Raw genomic sequence first — 27,389 nt, forward strand, 5'->3', positions numbered from 1 at the left:
TTGCTGCTCAAGAAACATTTCTCATTATCATCAATGTTGAAAACAGCTGTGCTGCTTAATATTTTTGTGTAAAAATGTTCAGGATTCTTTGATGAATAGAAAGGCATTTATTTAAAATATATTTTTCAATGTAAATGTTTTTTAGTTACTGTTATTTAAAAAAAAAAACCTTACTGACCCCAAACTTTTGAGTGGTATGTTTGTGCTTATATACAGTGTTTACACAGCAGTAAAAGGTAAAACCAGAGAAATCCGGGAAAAATATCGGTACATTTTAAAAGTGTGATTTCCAGGTGCTGAAAAGTCAGGTTTTAAAGACATTTTAAAAAGTTATATGAATTTCTATAGTCAATACACTGCATTTTTGTGCTTAGTTTTAAACCATGTGCTTGTAATGTCTGGAAAATGGAAATGGAAAGGGAGTCATGGAAAAATCATGGAAATTCTTAGGTCAAAAGGTGTGGGAACCCTGTACAGTCAGTCAGAGCAGCACATCCAGCCATTCAACACGTGTAGATACTGTAAACCAAGCATACACATCACACCTACATTAATCCACCCTGGCACTTAAATTGTTTTGGTCATTTATATTGTTTAGTTGCTAAGGTCATGTTTCACATTACCCTGCTTGCTGTAAGTCACAGCCATGCAGCAGTATTGATGCATGTGCATTTGTGTTTGCATGTGCTACTGCACTTTTCACAGACAGTGGAGGACAGATCCGCAAAAGTGCCACGCTTTTACTCACTCTAACCCCCATGAAGAGAATCCAGAGCTCACCAAACCTATACACGCTCACAGGTATCATTCCCGTACAGGAAACAGATCACACTAATAGAGCTTCATAGATCATATTGCCATAAAACTACAATAATGCATTGAAAACTAGTTCATTAAAATTAAAACATTTGCCAACGAGTGGTTCATGTTTGCTTGTTGGTCATAAGCATTATATATTAGCAGTGGAGTATTTACTCTGCTGGTGTTAAATGTGACGGTATGTTTACTCAGACACTGTGAGCAGGAATTCCTCTTCACTGCACTCAACGTCACTCATTCAACATCTGTGTTTTATCCTGCTGCATCTTATGTCCTACCACAACCTCCCTCTCTGACTGTCATTCTTTCTCTCTATTACCCTTGCTCGCCATCTCAAACTTGTGCTCGCAGCTCCTCAAGGACTGTTCGAGAGCTGGAGCTCTCCTTTTCTTTGCTTAAAGGGAAAAAGCAGCTCACAGTGACCAGATTGTTGCCATAGTTGTGCACTTCCATGGCAACAATTGTATACTTCAGGCTTTTCCCCCCGTCTCCTCTCGGCACAGTTTCCTCCGGGGGTGACCCTTTTTGTTTGAGCAGTCTCACTGACTATGACCTCACACACGCATATTCTCCATTGTTTAATTAGACAGCGAGGAACAAACACATCCCGTTCAGGACAGAGTTAGACTGCTGTTCATTTAGCACTGTGCTTAACGAGCAAGGGTTTTTATGTTACATTACACACAAAATAAATCAAATGAATAGTTTTGACTTGTGTTTATTTAAGACAAAAGTGTGTGTTTTAAAAGAGCCTTTCTGAAATGAGTTTGCAGAAGTGGTAACTGACTGCCAGATGTTAAGGGAAAACCCCCTTCATTTGTAAAACCTTCCCACTTTGCCTTTCATTCTTTCCTCATGCTGTCCATATATTTTCCTCACTTCCATTCATCTGCTGTAAAAGTTAAAGCAGTGGTTTGGAATAAATTACGGATGGCATTTGCGCACTATAGAGCCACATAGTCCGCTAAAAACATGAATTATATTCAGTGAGTGAATATATTCTTTAAAATAAAGATTCCAAAAGTGGCTTTTCACAGCAATGCTATAAAATAACCATTTTGGGTTTCCCAAAGAACCTTTCAGTGAGCAGTTCTTAAAAGAACAATAATTTTGTAAGTGTAAATAACATTTTAATAATCTAAAGGACCTTTTTTCTACCTTAAAGGACCCTTTTTGCAGAGGAAAGGTTCTATGAATGTTAAAGGTTCTTCATGAAACCATTGATGCCAATAAAGAACTTTGATGTTTAAGGGCCAGATTTACTTAACAGGGCAAATTAGCGTGTGCTCAATTCCTAAAAGATGCAGATGGTAGTGTAAAGGTCTGCGCGTGATCTACTGACGACACACAAATTAAGGAACACAGATGCATCCAGATCATTTCCATAATGACCAACGTAATTTATCAAGAGCAGCGCAAGTTGGCGTCTGGTTTAAGACATTATTTTTTTGTTGGTGCAAATACCAGTAAATTGACTAGCGCAAACCTTAAAGGAGTCATAACCTGCAATTTTCACTTTTCCACGAGAATCAATGTATGTTACGGTCGACTAACGATTATACACTGGCCGGGAAGCCGATATTTAAAAGTGAAGCGTTTGTTTACCTCAGGGTAAATAAACCAGCGCGCGTGCACGCGCACTCAAATACGAGATTTTGATTTCAGCTCCCTCTTGACGTCATGAGGTAGTAGGATATACCATATATGGACACCGCAGCAGGAAGCAAGCCTGCCCTTCCCCTCTCCCCCTCATAGTCAGTTCAGTCGAGAAAGATGGAGAAACCGAGTGCACACCGGACTTGCTCTGTGGTTGATTGCCATAAAAAAACATGTAAATGTGTTTTATCTCCCAAAATCGGACAAAACTATCAGGGACCAGTGGATGAAATTCATTTTTAATGACGCTGTCCCAACAACCCTTTCAACTTGCGTATCGTTATGTGTGTGCGCTAAACATTTTACACCTGAATCATTTACAAATTTGGGGCAATATCAGGCGAAGTTGGCCTCGAAGCTCCGTTTGGGAAAAGGTGCCATCGTGATAGTAAACGTCTCATCTCAATAACCGCTGTAAGCTGATAAAATAAGTAGACTACATCTCCGTTAATGTAATCGACATTAAATAAAAGGTAAACCTATGTGGGAGAAAATAGCAACAAACGTTTTAGCTCGTTACCGATGTTAATGTATGTCTCAGTCAAAATGATTGTCTTTACCATTCAGAGACATCTTGATGTAGACGTCCATCCAACAACTCTACATCTTCCCTTTCCAGCTCTGGTTCAGAGTCCGGCTCAAACATGTAGGGTTGAATCCCGTAGGTCGCGGCTGAGTCGGGTTCATTCACCACTTGCGCCATGATGTCAGTTTGTAATGATGCTGACGTTACCTGCGTGTCAACCCCCCTCCTTCCTTCAACCAATCAACGCGCCCCTCATTTGCATTATTAAAATGAGCGTCCACGACAGCCAAAACATCGCATTGATCTCGCGAGACAATAATGCCTTCAGAAATAAGGGTAAAAGTAGGTCTGTGTTTATTTTTTTTCCACTTTTCTTTTTTAGAAGGGCCTGAAAGACTATAATACAGCAGTAGGTATCCAATGTAATACTAGGTTATGACTCCTTTAATAAATCATTTTATTTATATACTCGCCTCCCATACATTTTGTGTCTGAAAGGGAAACTCCTACAAATGCATATGCAATAAGGTCAGCCGCAGGAATAACCCTGTCTACGCATTTTCAGCGCTAATTTTTCACTGCGTGTCTTTAGTAAATCCTGACGTAGTTTTTTAACACCAAAAGAGGGTTTGCGCTGGCGCAAGCTGTTAGTAAATCTGGCCCTAAGAGTGTACCTCATTTCACTGTGAAAACTGAAAAGTAGATCTCTTGCTAGTATTTAACAAAGTTCTCTTATCTCAATTTCACCTGTGCATAGATTCTGAATCACAATCCAACGATTCAGGTAAGCAACCTTTATTTATTTAATATATTTTTTACACATAGTGCATATACTTTGGAAAACAATGTAACTGTTACTGCTCAGCTTTCTCATATTATTATTTCTTACTGGTCAATAGTGGCATTCTGTGATGAAATATTTAGTATATATGAATATTAAACACGTTTTGAAGTGTTTTGTTTGTCTCCTGTTAGATTTGTGGAGGCCCAGCAGCAGCACCAGTGATGGTCTGAGAAATGGTGACCTGTGCTCTTCCTCTTTGGCAGCTAAAGGCTACAGAAGTGTCAGGCCCAACTTACAGGATAAAAAGTCTCCCACACCAGTACGTTCTGCTGTGTTTACTTCACTCATTTGTTTTTCTTATCCTTTCTGTCACTGGAGGTTTTCCTTCCACAGGAAACCCCTGTGGAAGTCCATTCGACAGGATTTATTAATGACATTTTTAACTGTACCGGTCACACCCTTTTCTAGCGTACTGCTCAGTTTGAAAACTGAGCACAAAGAAAAGCTCTCAACTGACTTGAACGAACCTCTGTACTATTATGGATTTATGATAACTGTGATATCTATCTATCTATCTATCTATCTATCTATCTATCTATCTATCTATCTATCTATCTAAATAAATTTCCTTTCCAGCTACAGAGAATTTATGAATTATGATATTATTTAATCCAATCTCCTCTGTATGTGTAATATGTTTGTTTTCTCATTGTCACACAATTTATGCCCTGCTGATGGTAATACAGCATAATTTTACCGCCTTATTCCTCACTATAACAATCAGCTGTTTATCTCAGGGAGATTATTCTCCAAGGCAAGCACATCCACACCCTTATTCAATGAGAGAAGCACCACAGAACAACAGTATCTGACCTGTGCTCTAATATCCTACAGCCCACTCTCCTTAATCAGGCACAAGAGCATAGTGTCCATTCCCACAGACTGCTGTCCACAGAGGACCAAATCTCATGCTCTTCTCAAGAAGGGCAGTCCTACTTGCACCCTTCATCTAGGGAGTTGGAGAGACACGTAGCTTCCCTCTCCATTCGCATTAACCCTATGCCACTGATATCGGGACGGCGCACACAGGCACTGTCTTTGAGACCCCCGACCCCTCCTAAAAGGATGGACCTCCCGGATAGCCACTCACGCCCCTGCCCTCCACTGCCATCTGCAGCCCCTCCAGTGGTATATGTCACGGATTTCATAATCACATATGCATTAGCTTAATAACACCCTCCCCTACGCCATGCTGTGTTTTAGCAAACATAACTAATGCAGTTTCTCCATTTTGCTGAAGAACATTCAGGTTGCTGTCATTATATATTCAAATCATAATAAAGTTTTTTACGATTTCACAATATTACTGTATTTTTTATAAAAATGTATATGTATATATAAAATAAATAACAAAACATTGAAATGCCATGGAAAATGTCATATTCACATTATCCTTATTTAAATATATATATATATATATATATATATATATATATCACAAGTAACGCATTGCATAATCAAATTACTTTTTTTCAAGTAACTAGTAAAGTAATGCATTACTTTTAACTACATATATATTACTATATATATATATATATATATAAAAAACATATATATAAAAGTTACTTTTAAAAATAATGTGTTACAATATTGTGTTACTCCCTAAAAAAGTAACTAATTGCGTTAGTTACTTTTTATGTAAAGTAATGTGTTACGTTATGTTTTCATTACTTTTTCCCAGCCGGGCTGTGCTTTCTTGTTTTTTTTTTTTTTTTTTTTTCTTTTTTTGGAAAACGTAAAGGCCCTTTCACACCAAAAGTGAAATGAAGGAAATGCAGATTCACGCCTGTACAATAGAGGGCACAGCTCAGACAAACCTTTCAGCGGGGATTCATTCTAAATCACAGATGAATAGGACGCAGGAGAAGAAAGTTCAACACTCTTCCTTCAGCAATAAAAAATGAAACACAAATGTGATGTTTATCTGAAGTCATTTAGCTTATTAGTATGGTTTAATTGAATCATCAAAGGGCAGCAGCAAAGACACCGGTTAATAAAGTGAGTTTAAATACATAGTCTGTTTTTGGTCAAAGTCAAACTTATTTAATTATTGCAGGGTTGCGTAATTTTCTCAGTTTGTATTTGGACTGTTTTTATTCATTTTGAGGAATACTGAATCTATGTTTGTGCAAGATGAGTAAATGCTCACATTAAGTCTAGAACTACAATATCCATCATGTTTACACACAGCGCACACAATGCATCTGCTCTTACTCTAGATTTCTCTTAACATAGGGACAAAATAGGTGTCAGTCAATAACTTGCGCTACTTATTTAAAAAATAACTCATTAAAAATAAGACATTATTTTGTAAAGTTAGAAGTAATGCTTTACTAGTTACTTGAAAAAAAGTAATTTGATTATGCAATGCGCTACTTGTGATATATATATATATATACGTGTAATGTGAATATGACATTTTCCATGCCATTTCAATGTTTTGTTATTTATTTTATATATACATATTTTCTGCAATACAATGTGACTTTAAAAGCTTAGAATTGGTTGTCACCTCATTGTGATCTTAATGAAGTTTTAAACTTCTTTTAGCCTTATGCTTTAATGCAACATTGGAATAACATTTTGATCTGTAACCCCTCCATCCTCTCTAACGCACAGCCATTCGCTGCATCACATCACTTCATCTCTCACACGTGCTGTGCCAACTGCTGAGTCTCATCTGTGCCACTCTCCTCTCTGTCATTCAGCCTGAGGTACCAGTCCTTCTTAAACAAACCTATCCTGGAACAGCACTGACCTCACACTCACCCCCTAATCGGCTCAGATTCTCCCTCGATTTCATCAGCTCCAGAGCACCTGACGTTCACCCAGAGAACCCTTCTCCAGGCCCTCCCTCTCCTGGCTCGGAGCCTCCACTGGGGCAGAGCCGCTGCTCTTCCCGCACTCAGAGCGAAGCATCCACAGCAGTGCTGGAGGAGTTGAGGGCGTGTGGACTTGGCCCAGAGGGTGGCTCTCGTACCCCGTCTCCAACCCTCAGCCAGATGAGTGCGGTCACAGACAACATGTGGTTACACTTCCCTGCAGCTAGCACCACTAATGTAACTATTCACCGGCAGTTCAACACTCTGTCATGTCTGTCTTACTGCTTCTTTCTTTTTCAGTTTTTATAAGTATTCCTACTTCCATTTTAACTTTTTTTTTTTTTGTAGCAAGGATGCAAGGCAGTTGATCAAAAGTGACAGTAAAGACATTTATAATGTTACAAAAGATTTCTATTTCAAATAAATGCTTTGAACTTTCTACTCATCAAAGAATCCTGAAATAAATGTATCTCAGTTTTCATAAATATTAAGAAGCACAACTTTTTTTCAGCATTGATAATAATAATAAATGTTTACTGAGCCTGAAATCAGCATATTAGAATGATTTCTGAAGGATCATGTGACACTGAATGCTGGAGTAATGATCACTGGAATAATTTGCCTTTTAAAATATATTACAATAGAAAACAGTGATTTTAAATTGTATTTTTACTGTATTTTTAATCAAATAAATGCAGCCTTGGTGAACATTTTCTTGAGACTTTCGAAAAACATGAACAAATTTTTCCAACCCAAAACTTTTGTACGATATTTATTTTTACTGTCTCACTCTTTTTCATTAATTTTCTGTTCTTTCACTTTTCTTTTATCCCTTTGAAAACTCATTTAGCTCATTTCTACTTGCTTTGTACAAACTTATTGTCGATTGTTTCTAATTTGAGACCATTCCTCTGCGCCAATATCACTTGTCCAGTGTTCACATTTAGCGGTTTCAGCATTTCTTCTCTGTGTGATTATAAAAATACTAACATCGCCTCTGCTGTAGATTCACATAAACTCTGCATCAGTGGTCTCAAGGGTCGTCACTAACACCTTTTGCCATACAGATTGTCTTGATGTTGTGTCAATGCTCAGTTTGTCGTTGTCACACTATGTCTTTGTCAAAGATTTTAGGTGTGGGAGAACATGGTTTAGTTGAGACTTCTTCTTGTACTGCTCCTGTGGTATCTCTTTTTGTATACTAACACTTAATACTAACCACTTCCACTTCCTAAAACACATTTTTTCCCCCTTGAATATCTTCCCTGTTTGTGGGCACTGTATTTTGTTTGCTTATTTTACTAGTCAGTCCACTAGTCTTTGTTCTGTTCTTTATCCTCTTTCAATTTTATTAAGGCTAACAGATGTCATCTGTGGCATAATAGTTCGATCTCAGTGTAATTTTTATGCCTAAAGGTTCTTTAGTTAACAGTGTCTCGTTGTTGTTTTATACAGGGCCAGATGACTGTGAACGGGGGTCTGACTGTGCCAGCAAGTCCTCGTAGTCATCTCCAAAGACCCTTCTCTCCCTCAACATACCCCCCTCCTCCTTCACTGAGTCCTAGTATTACAGCCATGCAGCACGCTAGAACCACTGGTGAGTACTAAAGCTAATCAAACACTTCCCCGTGCTCTTGTGCTCTTTTCATTATTGATTTCATCATTTGTAAGAACAGAGAAAATGGTATATTGCATCTCAGTTTGTAGCTAGTTTAACCACAGCCACAGGTTATATAACCATATTAAATGTATACAATCTGATACATTTTCTCCCAAATAGTGATAAATAAGTTATAGGTTAGTTTGTGGCCAACTGTGACCAGAGCAGCCTGATTCATGAACAAATAACTCTAAGCCAACTCTCATTTTATATGTATCAATATATACTGTACCAATACATGGTTTATGCATATATTGCAGTACTTTGGGTTACACTTTATTTTGATGGTCCCCTTTTTTAGTTGTGTATTAGAGGACATTTTGGGGTAGATTTAGATTTAGTAGATTAAGTTGGCATGTACTTGCAAAGTTACTTATAGTCAGTAGATTAACTTTTGGGGGCCATCAAAACAAAGTGTTTAGCAGATATTAAGCAGAGTCTACTACTAGCTGAGTCTATGAGAGTTAGTTAACTTGTAGGTGCAACATTACATATAGTCAATAGAATATCTAAAGTGGACCATCAAAATGGGTTACCGTATATTGAAAAATACAAATTTCCCATACATGAAAATGTATTATATCAAATTTTTATCTTAGAGTATATTCCTATATATTTTTGTTTTGTAATGGCTGATTCCTGAAGTAAACTTTATTTTTAAATTAAGGTCAATAAGATTCATTACTAGTTTTAATCAGTCTGAAACACTGACCTGTGTAATTTACAGAGAGAAAATGTATTTCTTATGTTAGCTAAATAAACATTATAACTGAAATATACCCTAATGAAGTGAATCAAGAGTTTGTGAATCAGAAACAAACTGAATCAGGAAATCTTTGTTGATACCCAGCCCTAATAAGCAGCATAATTTGTGAACATGGCTTTAATAATTAATCAAAGACATGGTGTAGCAGAACCGTAAAAATACATATATTCCAGAATGGCTGTTGCTGATGTTTAAGTAACTCCTACCATCCACCTGTCCTGGAAACACCTGTACTTCCAAGTGTATATCATAAGCATTACAGTACAGCTGTAAAATTGATCTCTGGTAAATCACTGTTGATGTGCCAGGCCCTAATAAAGTGCTAATGAGTAAGAAAGCATGACCTGACTGTAGAGGTGTTTACTGGCCGTGTGACACTAAGCGTATCTGGACTGGTCCGCTCTGAGCGTGCTCCTGCGATCTCTCTAATCCCAAGTGGAAAATGCTGGGGATTAAGCTCAAATCTGAGCGACGGAGGGGTTGGGGTGAGGGAGGAGCTGAGACACTTGGATTAGAGCGTCTGTATGCGTGGGGCTGGCCTTTGTTTTACAGAGCGCATTTTGTTGTTTTTTCCCCAAAAGGCTTCAGTCTGGATGCCTGTACATGTCGGACTGTGTGTAGAGCTGCTTTCTATTCTATGTTTAATATTCTATGCTGAAATACTGGAATCAACATATTTATGGATTCTTTCTCCTGATTTGGAATTACAGTGTGCACTGCATCCCTGACCTGGCTGTATTTCACAGTTATGAACATGGGAATGTTGGTTAGTTCCATGGGAATTACTAAAAACTCACTCACCCCAACTTGACCCTGTCTTCCACCCATCAGCCTCTGAGTCTAGCACCCCAGTCCACGCCAACGTGGATCCTCCTGCACGAGCACCACAGACTGACAGGAAAGAAACAACCGGGAAAGCTCCACAATATACTGGCATCGGTCCTGTGGATGAGTCCGGGATTCCCGTTGCCATACGGACGGTGAGTTAATGCTATTCTAGGATGTTAATCTTTTGTTTCCATATTTGGTAACATTTTATTTTGATGGCCCACTTTAGACTTTCTACTAACTATAAGTACCTTTGCAACCACACGTCATCTAACTCTCATTAGAGTAGTAGTAGTCTGCTTAATATCTGCTAACACTTTATTTTGATGACAGCATCGTGATGGAAATTACTGTATATATTATTGTTTACAAAATTACACTTTAATTGCAGATAATGCACAGTACAAATATTCTGTTCATGAATGATAATTCTAAATTGATAAAAAAATCTAGTGAAAAAAACCTATACCAAAATGTATTATATATTTATTTCATACTACGTATACTATAAATCCGTTAACATGTTTACTAACATATCCCTTGAGATTTACTGATATACATATTATAATTAAACTTTTTATTGCACAATGCACATTTCTTAATATTAAGCCTAAAATGTGTTTTAATATAACTATTAGTAAGGATAGAATGATCTCTGTATAGTATTAGTCTTTAAATGCAAGATATTTAAAGTGTACCTAAAGTATACTTGCAATAGTTCCACTTTAGCACAATCAAATATACCTGTACTTACAGTAAGTTTATCTTTAGTTGGACCTCAGCACTATTTAGGGATAACTAAAGTGCATTAAGTACAAAATTAGTTTTAGCAGACTTTAAGTAAATCAATTTACTGTAGTATACCAAATGTACAATTGCAGGGTATTTATATTAAGTACATAATATGTAATTATACTTAGCATAAAATAAATGCATTTCATATACATTTTGGTAAAATGTATTTCATCAGGGTAATTTGAACACAATTTTTTTTTTTTTTATATATATATATGTTAATGTATCATAAATATTTTCATAGTTATAATTGAAATTTGGGTCTGATACAAGGGCACAACAATAAAAATCTTTAATATATAATAAGGTGAAAATTAACACATATATGATAAATGCATGGTAAAGTTTATAAGAAAGTTTTAATGTGACATTTTTATAATAATATATAATAATAATAATATTAAAAAGATGTTTGCATAAAAGCCTAGTGTTAATTTTGATAAAACTTGTCTGACTCTTTATTGGCTCTGGGGAAATTTTTGAAAGTGCATTCCTGTAATTGTTAATTCCAGAATTAATCTTCAATCAGTCTCTGGTCACATGGGACTGGCTGTTTTGATTTGTGTGCTAAATTGCATTTTCCCACACTGAGTTTTATTTAGCCCCAGGGAAACAGGGGCAGCTGTGCTCAGCATCATTGATGGACCAGCAGACAGTGATGTGTCTCTCTCAGCTTAACATAGAGAGGCCAGTTGCATCAGCATTTTTATAGGAGGCTTTTGCATCCAGAGTTTTGGACTCAAGGTCATGGAGCACATTCGGGTTGCTATTTGTTTTCTAAACTATATTTTTGGACCTTGGAATCTTAATCTGTAAGGACTGGGAATGCCTGTAATCTAAAAATGTTTGTTTTGTGTATTGTTTTAGACTGTTGACAGGCCAAAAGATTGGTACAAGACCATGTTCAAACAGATTCATGTGGTGCCTAAATCAGGTAAGACTGGATCTTGTGTATTTACCTTCATTTTACTTTAAAACTTTATACCTTGCATGTAAAGAAAGAAGTCTTAAAAAGCCCTAATTAGAACAAGCCGATTATGTGATTATTAGAAGGAATGTTCTAGTCATACACTGACAAACTAACATATTTTATTACACATTTTTACAAAGCTATTAGAGCATTTATGCAACATAGGAATTTAAAGAATTGTTTTGCAAACTAAACAGGATTAAAGACTGTGTTATCGTGTACATTTAAAATGTATTATTTTACACTGTACATTACATAAACAGATACTATTTTGTTTTATGAATGCAAGGGATATACAGAACACTCGTCTCATTGCTGTTGTGATTTTAAAGGGGTCATGAATTGAGAAATCAAATTTTCCTTGATTTTTGACATTTTGACACTGGCTAGGTCATTGTTCTATAAAAACATCATGTAAGTTTCAGCACTTAAAACTTCCTCCTTAGTCTAAAAACAGCTTTTATTAAAACCAACCGACTCATTTAGGATTTTGTCACATTATGACATAATAGTGCAACGAAAGACCACCTCTGCAGAAGAAAATCAATGCCTACTTCTACATCATACCGTCTTAGGCCCAGGCCGCTGGTGAATTAGTGAGATGAGAAGGAGAGAAGGAGAGGCTAAAATAACATTACCTTCCAAAGGATCCTAATGCTAGGAAAGTGGTTATTTATTTTCAACTATGTGAATGTCTCAGTAGAGCATTATTTGTTTGTTTAATACATTTCACTTTGGATTCTTTGGTAAATCAGTCGCAATTTTGGCGCTGGGTTTGCAACCAGACTTTTCCTGTAGGATATGTGTAACGGAGAAATGCCACAACATATAAGTAATTGTGTTCATTCTAATGCCTAATCTGTGATCAATGACTTCTGATATGATTCATGTACAGTCAGACGTTCTTTGTTTCAAAATCGTTTATTGTTGTTTATGTATCAGTAAATCAAGCCAGTGACTAAACGATCAACTTCATATTGTTTCTCTTAGTAGCATGAAAATAATCAGTTTTTTTAAATTGTGATTAAATGATATAAAACCGATCAAAGAACTCTCCCGTCATAATCACTGGTGCTGTCTATCGTACAGCGCAAGTTTATCAGTGACTGGACTCTGGACTCTCGCCAAAACTCCCATTATAATCACTGATGCTGTCTACACTCTTATTTACATCATGTTTGAACTGTTAGATATGATTAAAAAAAAATAAAGATCTGTATTTTCTGTGACTGCGGACCTGTCTGCTAAAGGGATAGGTTTTTTTTTTTTTTTTTTTTGAGAGAGAGAGAGAGAGAGAGATAGAGAGAGAGAGGTGCAACCTAGGGCCATCTAATGAGAAGTGACAACAAAAGAGCTTTGCTCAGCAGGTTGTGGATTACAAGTGTGTTCATTACTGGAAATGGACTGTCAGGAAGTTTGCCTAAAAGATTACAGGGGTCAAATGATCAGCACTATCATTTTGCATCTTATTATGTTTTTTTTTATTATCTTTCTCCCACATCCTGCTAATGAGTTTGTTTACATTATTAAGTTTAAAGGACTCTGTATGCTGTTCTTGTTTGTGATATGTGCAATCCATGTTAAAGGTACACTATGTAACTTTTGGCCCTCTAACGGTTAAAAAACAAAACTGCATGCATTTTGCAGAAAAACATTGTTTTGGTTGTGCTTCGGCTCTGTGTGACTGTGCGGATTAATATGGTTAGATCAATATCTGAAGATGTTACTGTAGCTATACCCATTAATAGACATGGTACTTCCTTGAAAAAAATAATAATAAATCCAGCACAGCACAACAACCATAATGAAATGACCCTTCACAATTGATAATGCTTTACAATGAAGAGCTATATATGGCAATTTATCTGTTCAATAAAATACCTTACCCACCTATTGAGGAATAAAAACGCCATCTCCGAAAAGCCAAGCCAATGTAGTTTTATTAAAAGCTCTCTTGCGTTCTATTTTTGCCGGCAGACTATCCTCTGTTCTGCATTTTTTTTAAACAGTTGATTCCCGGACGTTCGAGATTTAGCTGCCATGTCAACCTTTCTCGCTCGTTGTGACAACTAACCTCTGCCACTCCCTCACCATACATCCGTCAAAGTAACCGGAGGAACTTTGATCTATTTACGGAGATCACGAGACACACACGGGCGAGTGAAGCATGTGCATAATTTCCTGCGAAAACCATCCCGCTAGGTCGAAAATATAAACACTCATAATAGGCTTACCATATTGAATAAGGGTAAGACAAAAACATGTTTTGGTAGAAGGATTGATAATGTATTGACTCTTTATTTAAATTGTGTAAATAAAAAAAATAAGAAAATAAGAAAAAAGCTTATTTGTTTTCACAGAGAACGAGTGGTCTGGATCCCGTACTGCCACAGACCCTGTTACAAGTACTGGTACAACTATTTCCAAACAAGGTTTCTCTTCTCTTTAACTACAGTAAAACATACTATTGCCAAAAAATATATACAAAAATGCTACTATAAACCAGTTGCAATAAGTATAATTGAGTTTTTTTTTTTTATTATTGTTTCAAAAACAGTAACAATAAGTTAATGTCGTAATAAATGTTTTTGTAATTTCAATAAAAATATATTTCTATATAGATTATATACAGATATATACAGATTATATATATATATATATATATATATATATATATATATATATATAAAATAATTATTATTGTTATACTGCTTTTTGAAACTAACCATACTGATATATATTGTTATTTCTTTCAGATAAGCATGCTGCCCCTAATGCTGTTCAGGCCCATCCTGCACCTAAAACCGGCACCTACCGGCCCATCACCAAGAGTGTCTCTGATAATGGCGTATACGGTTTCAGGGTACCTGCTGCCTCTTCTCTCCCTTCTCCTCTTCCCACATCAGCATCCACACAGCAGAGATCCAGTGAAAGGGAGGCACCACAGAGAGGCAGGAGCACACCCGACATGTAAGAGCCATTTTTCAGGCAAACTTTTTTTTAAGGATTTTCAGATTTGAAAAAGATTTGATCATGCATCTTACAGCAATATTTACAGACACTATTTGTTATTCTTTGCATGTCTCCCAGGAATGAGTGGGGACCTCCTGATAGAAAGGTTGACACACGAAAATACAGAGCGGAGCCGAGGAGTATTTTTGACTATGAGCCGGGGAAATCATCTATTTTAGAGCAAGAAAGAACGGTAAATAACCAATGGTTTTTCAATGTTAATATGCTATAACAGGGCTGTACGCTTAGCTTTTTCACTAGGAGCACAAGTGCTCCTAGTGAACAAATTTAGGAGCACAGAAAAAAATTTAGGAGCACTACTAAATTTCATAAATAACACAATTTTATTATTTTACACTCAAATCACGTACACAGTAACACATGTGCACTAATACATAAACACAGGGCCATCATAAGGCCTACCGTATCTCGATATCGATATTCAGACGATATTTTTGCCATCCTTCAAAGAAATGTGTGCAAACTGGCAAAGAAGGTCCAGTTGGTCTTTTGACTTGCTGCATTTGACTTATTATTGTAGGCTATAGAAAAAAAAAAAACAATAAAGGAGCTAAACAGAATCTGAGTTAGACCCTACTTTGTGCACTTACAAAAAAAAAAAAAAAAAAAAAAAAAACCGAACTAAGGCACCTCTTGCAACGTGATTATTAAATCAAACAACAATATTGTTGATGATAAATTCAAAGTAAAAAATGTTCTTTTCAAAACGCTAAAAATCCCTCAATTTTTTCCCCAAAACGCTAAATCCATCTTTTTTTCATTTTTTTTTTTTCAAAAATTGATGGTTTGTCTTTTTAAAAAAGTCTTTTGTCTTTTATTTTTCGTGTTTGCATTTATGAGGAAAAAACAATATTACGTGAGACCTCAAAACAGAAAGCACAAAGCCTTTCTTTAAAACGAATTTCGTTTTGTATTAATTGTATCTTAGTTTTAATATTTTTTTCATTACCAATTTCTGGATTTAATACATAAAAATAAAACTATGTAGCCTAATAAATGTGCATTTCTCCGGTGCGTTCACTAGCCTACTGCAAAGATCGCAAATCAATAGAATAGCCTATCATAAACTTCATCTTTGCAACCGACACAGAAATTTAATAAACAATTAAAATGTCTTATTGTAATATTTTATATAATCATTACTTTTGCTGGTTCTTTGAGGCAGCTTTTTAGGTTTATGGCGTTTTGGAAAAGAGCTCTTCACGTACAAACACCGTTTCACCAAGGCACAGCGGCCCTTCAGCACATAAGAACAAAAAGAGAAAAAGCACGGACTTACTCTTTACGAAACTTTGATGTGGTTGAACAGGTGAAAAAGTCACAAATTCCTCTGCAACTCAAATCTTCTCAGTACGAGTTATGAAGGAAGAGAACAGCATTACAGTTTTCAGCGCGTCCTCCTCTGATTGCTGTGTTGTGACTGAAAAAGTGCGTGCAGGAGCACATGCGCAAAATGTAGGTTTGTAAAATGTCCTTTTGTAAAATGACATATTATAAAATAAAAATAATTCTTATATCATTTTACAAAACGGTTTTGCGCATGTGCTTCTGCGCGCACTATTTCGTGCGTTTTTGACGACACGGGACCATGGGCTGGGCCACTCGTTGCTTCCGGGAATATACTGCCCTACAGTGTTAAAAATCGCTACATATAATTGTTTAGAATGTTATAGTGTGCGTTATTTGTTTTCTCTTTAAATTCTTTCAGCTCTTTTCATGTTTGGGGGGTCGGATTGTACAAATTATGAAATATTCGATATCCCAATTTTGCATATCGTCCAGAAAACAATTTGGATATTATCGTCTAAACGATATATCGCCCACCTCTAACACACACACACACACACACACACACACACACACACACACACACACACACACACACACACACACACACACACAGAGAGAGAGATCAATCTGTCCTAATTTTAACTTCCGCGGGCGGTGAATCGCCCGTGCTGGCCGGGCGGCGCGGATGTTTTCATTCATAAACTCGCCGCAGGGCGACGTCACCGCATCTCATCACATGAGTTCTGTGTTTTGCAGGTGTGAAAAAGAAGTTGTAGGACAGTGCTTGTCCATTTTTTATACAGAGATGCGCGAGAATTGTGGGCTACTCTACTTTGATACACATAGTATGGATTTAGTTTAGGAGCAAAATATGAATGAAAGGGTTGAAATCCGTAGTCGCACCGGTGCTCCCTTTTTATTTTTTCTACTCGCACAAACTATTTTTAGGCGCATATGCGAGTGAAATGCTCGCACTGTACAGCCCTGTATAATTTTTGCATTAAGCTTTAAAAAGACCCAGATTGAATGAAGTGAGCTAAATACATTGAGAGCATAGTTTTAAAGGTAGATTCATTATTTATGGTTTGTTTGAAGTTAGCAGCACAAAGTCCATAAAGTTTATGAAGCAGTTTTGCAATTTCAGTTTAGTTTTTGAAGGCACAAACGTATTGATCTTAGAATTAATGCCCCATGACTTAATGGGTATAGACAGATCGTAAATCAGATGCAACTAATGAAATACTATCAATCGGTGAATCCACAGTGTCAGCAGCGCTTCAGGCATGATACACCATATACTGATTGACTCAACTGAGTTGTTCTTATATATTAATGGAATTGTATTGACAATATACATGGCAACAGTTGTAGTTACATGATGAGCATTCTGTATATGTCAAAAGAATCACCACAAACGTTGCCCTAATCGAGCGGAAGTGCTTCAGCAAGCTTGTGTTGAGTCACTCAATAGAACACATAAATTGCAGGTCCATTAGAGCGTAATGTGGTCAAGGTCAGTAATAAGGTTGGAGAAACCAATTTGCTCTTATTGGAGCAGTTTGTCCTTGTGCAGTGAGCATTTGTTATGTGCTGCTGCCCTCTGCTGGATAGGGGGGGGGGGGGGGAATAAAAAAACAGCCTTTGCTCTGTTGCTATTTTCAACATATTATAAAAGTTTTGAACTCTGCTGAGCTTTTCATCATTTCTTGTCAGCTGAAGACAGTTTTCATTTTACATCTGATTGTCACATTCCCATGATTACCTCAGTTCATCCCTTCCTTTCATCTTCTTCTCCCACTTGCTTTCATTATCAACACCAGACAAGTAACTTAAGACCTGAGGACTTAGATTTAGAGAATGAGCCATGGTATAAGTTCTTTGCTGAACTGGAGTTTGGGCGGCCGGTAAGTGTGGCTTTGGTTTGGTGCTGCTAGCATGCCGCTTGTGATTGGTGTGGGGTTGGAAAGGTCAGATACGTGCTGCACATGCTGTCGTCCCGTGATGGTCATGTCTGAAATGACTTGTTGGAATGACCAGACAATTCCGGACGCTGTAACACATACGATGGAGTTTGATAATGAGCCTCGCTTTCTCTTACCAGCATTTAAGGCTTTGATTTTTTGTTTTTTTATGCACATTAAACTACTGTTCACTGATTATAAAATCTGTTGTGGAATTCATTTTACTATTATTTGCATGACTTTTACTGTTTGCTGGATTTACAAACTAGATGTTTGACTTTTGCCTTATTCTTTTTGCAAGGTGTGTGTAGTTCTGTAGTCTTAGGCTTGGCGTGTTATAGATTGTGATAATGTAAAAGCAGATGTACTGCAGAATGTAGTGTTTTTGTTGCATATGTGCAACATATGTTGCAGTTTGTGGTCGTCACATTGTTCTTCAATCTCCTCAGTCATGTGATTTTCCTTTTCCCTTGTTATGTCACTGTTTCTCTGCTCCTCCCCTGCTCTATCCCACCTCTGGGTGAAGCCTCCCAAAAAACGTCTTGATTACAATCCAGAGAGCGCACCTCGATTCTGCGCAGAGGTAAAGAATGAATAAATGAATGCGATTCAGTAAGTGAGTGAGTGATTAACTGCTTCACTGGCATACTTGACTGACTGACTGATTCAGAGAGAGAGAGAGAGATATTAATCAAAATTGGCTAATGCCTACCTTCTCAACCCAACCTCATTTAACATCACTTAACTTCAGTTATAACAATAAGCCCATTGTTTCAAGTGGAGCAATGCACTATTTGATCCTTGAGATATGGGACATATTAGACATCAAAACTGACTAAATAAAAGCTTATGTACAGAATCATTACTTTGGATCATTCTGTTAATCATGTTCAGAGTTATTCATTTAATTTGCAACCTCCTGCTTCTCACAAAATGTGTGTTTTCCTTTGACAACTCTCATCACTCTGAGATACATAAATAATGTGCATTTGATTTAAAAATAATAATAATGGGCATATCAAATATGTATAAAGGCATACTTAAAATGAGGAAAAACTACTTCTGTACAAGAGTGATATAAAACTTATGCCTTTTGCCTGTATTACAGGGTCTTTTTTATTGTCGTTTTGGACACTACTTACAAGTACTGTATTTATGCTGTAAAATGGCATAGAATAGTGCATAAGTACACAAATTGGGATACAGCTCATGTCATTTTATAATTTTGATTAAATAAACATTTGGCTGCATATTAGGATGGCATGGCAAATTTGTGTTAAGAACATTCTAGTGATCATCTCTGATCATTATTTAAGTGAAAATGCTGCTATTTTCAAAAGTAATGGCAGGTGAAAGTGCGGTACATGTTTTGTCCCATGTCTCAAGAATCGGTGTACTGCATCTACAACCACGTCAGCTTCTTTTTTTGTCATAATAACATTTTTGTCTATTATTCCATTGTTTATTTATAATGAGACAGGAGCACTTCCTCCTGGCTCTCATCTGCCGATTCTGTCCATGTGTTTGTAGTAGGTGAAGGATCTATGGACATGCCCTGTAGAGCATCATGTTACATTATCCTGTTTCACTCAGGGGCTTTTTTTTGTCATTGTAAATATAGTTTGCTGGCTGTCAACTGCAGAAATTAATTATGAATAATGGTTAAACTGAACTGGGTAGTGAACAAGATGCAATGTTTTGCATATAACTATCACATGCACAAGTGGTGCATCTGTGAGTGAATTTGCCCTAAAATCTCGAATGACTTTTTTTTTAAACGAATTGCTTTCTGTGAATTGCTACTGACCACTGTAAGGAAAGAATATAACTTAGAGGCCGATGTAGTAACAGTTATGGTTTGAGGAATGCAGTAAATCCAAACAAATAATTGCTAAAAATGGTCACAGAGACTTTGCAGCCACATTTTGAGCTGTGTAGTGTGATATCTGTCACTCAGAGCTGTATTTATGTTGACTAGATGTAAATGTGTCACTCTGTGGAGACATTCCTGGTACTGCATGCTTGGGCTACTTTTAAAGAGGGTTAAAAAAACGCAAGGGGCGTCTGCTGCTGGTCTGAAGAGCTGTTCCAGATAACACTGCTCAGAGCTTCAGCAAACAAGAAGATGATTATCTACTCCAGCCATGCGTACAAGGAATTCCCTGCTTTGTTCGACATAGAAACCCTTGTAAGTGATCTAATGCGTCTAGCTGTCCTGGGAATGGCTGGGCTTTTCGAAGGAGAGCCCATGTCACCGTATCCAAACATAAGAAGTTTCACTGTTTTTAACCATTGGTATATTTGGAGAGCTCTAGGTATCAAGGATCCTACTGTACCGTAAGTGTGGACATTAAATGAGGAATTCACCCTGCTCTTTCTTCTTCATCTGTTTCAGACCTCCCTTTATCAGCCATCCACAGGCCTTGAAAGGCCATCAAGGTAGGTTTACTGTGTATCAATGACCCCCAAAAACATTTGGACATATGCGTCACAAAAATCTATACATTTAATTTCATAGATTTTTAAAAATATCAACATTTTTAGATAAAAAATATCAAACTATGGGTAATCTAAAAACAGACATTTTCTCAAAACATTTTTACAATAACTTTTAACTAACTGGTCCCAAGGTCATTCTCAGTGGATGTATGGAGCAGGTCATAACATTACAGAACAGGTTAAGTGTAACGTTCAGGAAATCCTTTAGCAGTGTTTTTACTCGTTTTACTTCAATGATATTGATTCTACAGCTCTGTAAGTGATAACAAGAGGAGAAGGAAATCTGAACCTGCAACAGCTCAGCCCAGGGTTCAGAGCAGCGTGGGCACAACACAAACTTCTATGAGACCACCAGAGTTGCCCAAGAGCAGCAGCACCCAGAGGAATCCCCTCACCAGCCCCGGTTCCCCTGCCACCACCAGGACTAAAGGTAGACCTCAGACGAACAGTCACATTGGTTCACCTTATTGAAAGAATAAGCAACAGAGGAAGGTTCACTGACAATATTCATTTTGCTCCTCGCAGCACAAGCAGAATTTTAAACGACTTTCCCTTTGTATGAATAAAGTTCAATGAATTATTTAGTGTGTACAGTCTTGCCCCAGTGTAGTGTAGCATATCAATTGCTTCTTCTTTATTCAACGTGGGCTTGTTGATCAATATGTCTGATTTCTTTCCAGTTTTCTTCCAGGTTATTTTATAAACATCCTTACTTGTCTCTCCCATGGATCAATTACCTTTTAATGTCTTCTCGTGTCTCTTTTTTTACCATGCTGCTTGTGGTGGATATCAAAGGTGGGGATGTGAGCTATATGCACACGGCACATTTAAATGGTCAAAATCAAAACCATGCTACCTCAGAATCCACATATCAAAACAAAGAGCAAAATGGGGACAGTTTTATGGCTGACTCAGCTCTCTCGGATGGGTTCTCCAGCCTCCCTGAAGGCTGGAAAAGAGCCCAAGAGAACCCAGAAGACTGGATGATCACAGAAGAGACCTCGTCTAAGCTCAAATCCTGGAGTTGTGACGATCTCCTGTCTGAGGGGAGGGGAAAAGAAGTGCAAACCCGTTCAGAAAGCATTGGTTCATTGTTGCACAACGGGGAAGTAGAGGCATCGCAATGCAATGACGTCCGAGAGTCTGAGGATCTTAGGGAGAAGACCAGGCACCACTCAGCCCACAATGCACCAGGCTTCCTCAAACTCTACAAGAAGATGCATCACATCAACCGGCAAGAAATGATAAACTCTACCGTGATCTGCTCTGTGAAAGCCAGGATCCATAAGTATGAGAGCGAACAGCGGAAGGACAGATGCACTGGCAACAAGGGCTGTAGCGAAGCGGTGCCTAGGAACATGGTGCACAACAGGATTTCTGAATATGAGAGTCTGATCCAGAAGTCCAAATCCATGCCAAATCTTGGAGATGAGTGCCTGATCAGGGGTTCTTTTAGGAGGATCAGCAGCCCCAAGCGTAGCCTCTCTATTGAGTCATTACTGGATGAAGAACCACCAGCCAGGAATCCCCCTGAAGGACGGCCTCAATACCCCAAGATAAACACCCATGTGCCAATCCACATCCAAGTCACCAGTGACCAATTACAAAACTCTGCCATGCACAATGACTACTCAGACAGTGAACATGATGCTGTAGTGTCTGATCTTAGTGACTTCATCCAGATTGAGGGCTCATCCTTCTGCAGCGAGAGGGAGTTCGACCTGTGTTCATTTGCCTCCTCAGAGAGCTTTTGCGGATCGGGGCACCAACATCATTATCACAGGCAGCTTGTGAGCTCCTGCAAGGGCCGCTGCCCGGCTTCCTACACACGATTCACCACTATGATCAAGCACGAGAGGGCCAAGCAGGACCGAAAACAACATTTGCGGGTAGAGGAATCTGAGTTTGGCCTCAGCAAGCTTGCCTTCCTGGTCAGCCCAGTGCCTTTCCGCCGGAAGAACCTGTCACCTTTGAGTTTTTCCCGAATACCAAACTCCAAGAGCTGCATGTATGATGCTCTAGATTCTGCCCTAAAAGACATCTACGACCACATCCGCACTGAGAAACGCAGGGGTAGCCTGCCAGACAACACCATCCTCCATAGGTTGTTGGTGGAGTTGCTTCCCGACATTCCTGAGAGGAATTCCTCTCTGCACGCGCTTGGGAGAGGCAGCCCTACAATTCAACTTCGCTCTTACCACCCACAGCCAGATGGCATGCCCAGCCAGGACACTCACCAACCCGAGTACTCACACCTGTCCCGTAGTGCCTCTCACAACCATATAGACAGCAACAACAACCAGAGGAACCACAACTCTGAATTCTGCTATCAAGGTGGACCCTTGTCTAAATACCCTTCGTCTCCTGTGTTTGAGTTCTGCTCCTCCACCATTGCATTGTTCCATCTGTGTTTGTTAATGTGCTTGCTTAGAGCAGTGATGTCCCAACCTGCTCCAGCAGGGCCAACATTCTGCAGAGTTTAGCTCCAATTTGCCCCAACACATCTGCATGGAAGATTCAGGTAAGCCTGAAGACCTTGATGCGCAGGTTCAGGTGTGTTTAATTGGAGTTGGAGCTAAACTCTACAGGACAGTGGCCATACAGAAGTAGGATTGGACACCCCTGGTATAGAGAAAGGAATCATTATGTTGCAAGGAGTATCAGAGAGCATGACTCATTCCCACATCCTCTGCTTCATCAGTCTTTTATTTTCTCATTTTATCAAATTGTCCTTTTTTTCTTATTTTTCCCCCAAACAAGTTATTTTCCTACTCCATTTACAATACCTTTATGTATTTGGTAGATGCTTTTATGCATTTAAGGTATATATTTTATTAAGTTCATGCATTGTCTGGGTATCAAAACACTACTTTGTGTGTGGGCTTGCCACAAAAGAAATGTAACTTTGTAAAGTTTCAGTCTATATAAATAGCTTTAGACAGATGACTTGAGCAGCTGAAGCATGCAATCTAAAAACAGATTTGAGATTTTATTGGCCTGGGAAGAAACATACTCTCTTATCAGTGTTAACACAGTTCACTCACAGTGTCTAATATGATGGTGATGAGATCAGCCTCAGTACATCAAGTTTTAGTTTATTTGTTTTGTGAGAAGGTCAATGTTTATGATTTTTTTTTAACCATAAAGACATGCGACACTGTATACTTTTGCATAGTTAATAGTGTTTATAAATGAAGACCGTTCAGAGCAAGGGGGCTTGTCTGCGCTTGGCACAGTTGCCAGCTAACCATTTGCGGTTCTAGTATAAATACGCATGGTCTATACTGGGGATCTGAGTGGATGGGTATAACATAACTTCTGAGATGATTCTTGGAAGTTGACTTCATTATTATGGACAATAAAATATGTATATATTCTTTCTTATTTACAATATTTACTTTTAATTTGCCAATAAAATATGTATATATTCATATTTCCTTTTTTTCTTTTATTTTGTGTGCATTTCTCTCATCAAGCCCCAAATCATTACTTCCTTTGCTTGTGCTTGTTCCCATGCATGTAATAGTGTTGGATCTCTGTGAGACTTGTCTTTGAATCGGTTTTCTTCTCTGTTCTCTCTAGATCAGGACACATCCAGAGAATACTCTTACCCTGATGTGGGCAGCCACACACAGCAGAGCAGAAGACAAACCCCTGAAGTCAGAGAGGTAAGGGAATATGCATCACTCTGTAATGTTCCTGAAACATTATAGTAGAAACTGTAATATTTTATCTAAGCTTTGATCAAATTGTGAATAAACCCACATAATGAGAAGATGTATTAAAGTTTGATTGCTCTGCTTCGTTCACTTGACAGAAACTGCCAGCCAGAGCAATATATGACTTCAAAGCACAGACAGCGAAGTAAGAACAACTTGCAAACCATGTCACCGGTTTCTGTTCTTATTGCATTTGATGTGATACAATCAACGAGTACATTTTCATGTATTATTTATGTCTTTCCTTTGCATGTCTTTCATTTTGTTATTTCCCCACGTGGAATATAGTTAACTTAGTTTTTTTTTCCTTCCAGAGAGCTGACGTTTAAGAAAGGAGAGACGGTATACATCACTCGGCAGATAGATAATAACTGGTATGAGGGAGAATATCGTGGCCTTGTGGGCATCTTCCCCATCTCATATGTTGAGGTGCGTACTTTATTGATAAATATGTTTAGCTAATAGAAACACTATATATTTATACTGTTAATTATTGTTATTCTTATTAACTATCTTCTGAAGTTGCATCTTCTTATCTTCTTGTCTCTTCACAGAAAATCCCTCCTTCAGAGAGACATCAGCCAGCGAGACCTCCTCCTCCAGCCCAAAACAGAGAAATTGGAGAAGCAATTGCCCGCTACAACTTTAATGCTGATACTAATGTGGAACTTTCATTAAGAAAAGTAACAATTTTCTTAGTACTGATGTCATAAATATGATTTAGAGTCAGCAACTGCTCATTAATCCACTCCTTAAAGGGGTAGTTTACCCCAAAATGAAAATTTTGTCATCACTTGCTCACCCTCGAGTTGTTCCATGAGTTGTTCAACGTTGGCAATCAAACTGTCTGGTTACCAACATTCTTCAAAATATCTTCTTTTGTGTTCAACAGAAGAAAGAAACTCATACAGGTTTGGAACAACTTGAGGGGTGAACCATTTTTGGGTGAACTATCTGAACATTTTTGGGTGAACTATCTCTTTAATGTTTCTTACCACTTTAAGAACATGGGCCCTATCTTGCACCCAACGCAATTGACTTTGTACACCGACGCATGTATCATTCCTATTTTGCACCCGACGCACAGAGGACTTTTCCCTCCACAGACGCACGTCGGTAAATTAGGGAATGAACTTGCGCTCCCAGGGGCGGTTCGGCAAAAAGAGGAGGCGTGTTCCGGCGCAAACGTTCCCTGGTGCTATTTTGCTATTTTAACAAGGGCCATGGAACAAGCGCGCCTGCTTTTAAAGGGAATGTGAGATGACGCTCTGATTGGTTTATTTCATGTTACGCCCAAACCACACCTATGAATAATGTAGCTACTTCAGACCAACCCATTTTAGATTTGCGTCGGGCGCAAGAGTCATTTATCCCGCCGGTATAATAGCAACAGCCCACAAAGTTACTTGCGTTTCACGTTTGATATTTACGTGTCAGATAATTAAAATAGGGCCCCATGTCTTTTGCTAAATAATTCTCTATTTTACTGAATGCTAATGTTCTGAACTCTAACATTGTGCTTTAACCAAATAAGAAGAAAGTGCCAAGACATAAAACACCTTAAAAAACAAAGCTTTTGCCCCAGCCAGCCACCACTTCATCACATAGTTGTATACTAAATATCAAATACATTCTATTTGGTTATAATTTTGTCATTTTGCACTGCATTTTTTCTTTCAATCCACCAGATATACCACCTTATATCTTGTGTTGGTGTCTTCCAGGGCGAGCGTGTTATGCTGTTGCGGCAGGTGGATAAGAACTGGTTTGAGGGCAAGATCCCAGGTACAAACAAACAAGGGATTTTTCCAGTGTCTTATGTGGACGTCGTTAAGAAGACCACAGTACAAAGTACTGGTCAGCCTCCTGGGCCCAATATACCCACCAGCTACTGCAGTGACAGGCTGAACAGTAGGGTATGTTTTCAGCTGCAATTTTACCCAAAAATGTACTTAAAGGGTTTAAAACACAACAGTTTAAGGGTCTAAAAATGATCACATATTACAGTCTCATGAGGTTATAATCATTGTGACTAAAGATATCTGGATTTCAGGGAACTTATATCCACAAAATATATACTCTGATCCAGTTAAGTGACTTTATGATCTTATCTAGATGAATACTGACTTATACTTTAAATACATGTGATCCTTACCGACAAACGGTGGCGTCAGAGGCAGTAAAACCTCTCATTTATATCATGTTACTCATATTGCCATAGGTCATGTACAGCACGATCAGTGTCAACAAGGTGGCAAGTACAAAATTAATCCTTTCTCAGATGGCAACTGTCCCAATGCTAAAATAGATCACCTCTGTCATCTTTAGATTACCTTTGGCTTGTTGTGTAAGATAAGCCTGAGTTTAGATTAAATGCCCTTGAGTTGTAATTCCATCTAAAGAACAAAGAAGTAAAGGCTTATTCCTTCGCTCACATGAGCCGAGTTCAGCAGGATTAGATCAGATTTATCACACATCCTGCCAGTATCCAGTATAGGCTAATTAAAACGTGGACATGACCTGCTGTGCTATACATGTGCTATACTCGGCTCTTGCTGTTACTGAAATGGATGTTTCTGTAAAGGTGAACTAATGTGAATGGACTGCACTAGTATCTTGCTTTTTCTTATTATAGCAAACATTGTAGCAAATACATTTCAACTTTGTACTACATAAACTGACACCATAAAGTATTTGGACACTTAAGTCACACACAAAAGATGAATATTTTTGCATTAGATAACACAATATCAAACCAATGTCATTTATCTATTACTGTTTCTTATATCCACAATGGATCTAATGGACGCTGAGTCTGGAAATAAAGTTGAATTGAATTGAATGGAAAATTACATATATATATATATATATACACTCACCTAAAGGATTATTAGGAACACCATACTAATACTGTGTTTGACCCCCTTTCGCCTTCAGAACTGCCTTAATTCTACGTGGCATTGATTCAACAAGGTGCTGAAAGCATTTATGAAATGTTGGCCCATATTGATAGGATAGCATCTTGCAGTTGATGGAGATTTGTGGGATGCACATCCAGGGCACGAAGCTCCCGTTCCACCACATCCCAAAGATGCTCTATTGGGTTGAGATCTGGTTGACTGTGGGGGCCATTTTAGTACAGTGAACTCATTGTCATGTTCAAGAAACCAATTTGAAATGATTCGAGCTTTGTGACATGGT

The 27,389-nt window shown here is 38.0% G+C and overlaps 1 protein-coding gene across 2 annotated transcripts in view; it reads left to right on the forward strand.

Annotated features, from left to right (window-relative positions):
* Positions 1-27,389, forward strand: part of sorbs2b (sorbin and SH3 domain containing 2b) — a 52,614-nt gene that overhangs the window by 16,994 nt on the left and 8,231 nt on the right. The window contains exons 4-24 of one of the 2 annotated variants that reach the window (XM_084430756.1): positions 706-801; positions 3,759-3,785; positions 3,977-4,104; positions 4,680-4,973; positions 6,554-6,904; positions 8,123-8,264; positions 9,925-10,073; positions 11,584-11,650; positions 14,047-14,118; positions 14,443-14,656; positions 14,777-14,891; positions 17,830-17,913; positions 18,497-18,553; positions 20,366-20,409; positions 20,721-20,899; positions 21,265-22,803; positions 24,052-24,137; positions 24,287-24,333; positions 24,503-24,617; positions 24,743-24,871; positions 25,913-26,104. In XM_084430756.1, coding sequence (XP_084286882.1) covers positions 706-801; positions 3,759-3,785; positions 3,977-4,104; positions 4,680-4,973; positions 6,554-6,904; positions 8,123-8,264; positions 9,925-10,073; positions 11,584-11,650; positions 14,047-14,118; positions 14,443-14,656; positions 14,777-14,891; positions 17,830-17,913; positions 18,497-18,553; positions 20,366-20,409; positions 20,721-20,899; positions 21,265-22,803; positions 24,052-24,137; positions 24,287-24,333; positions 24,503-24,617; positions 24,743-24,871; positions 25,913-26,104 — 4,127 coding nt within the window. The remainder of the gene's footprint in view (positions 1-705; positions 802-3,758; positions 3,786-3,976; positions 4,105-4,679; positions 4,974-6,553; positions 6,905-8,122; positions 8,265-9,924; positions 10,074-11,583; positions 11,651-14,046; positions 14,119-14,442; positions 14,657-14,776; positions 14,892-17,829; positions 17,914-18,496; positions 18,554-20,365; positions 20,410-20,720; positions 20,900-21,264; positions 22,804-24,051; positions 24,138-24,286; positions 24,334-24,502; positions 24,618-24,742; positions 24,872-25,912; positions 26,105-27,389) is intronic. The other variant, XM_084430757.1, reaches the window with a different exon arrangement.

Source organism: Rutilus rutilus, assembly GCF_951802725.1.
Source record: "Rutilus rutilus genome assembly, chromosome: 14".
NCBI classification, from domain to species: domain Eukaryota; kingdom Metazoa; phylum Chordata; class Actinopteri; order Cypriniformes; family Leuciscidae; genus Rutilus; species Rutilus rutilus.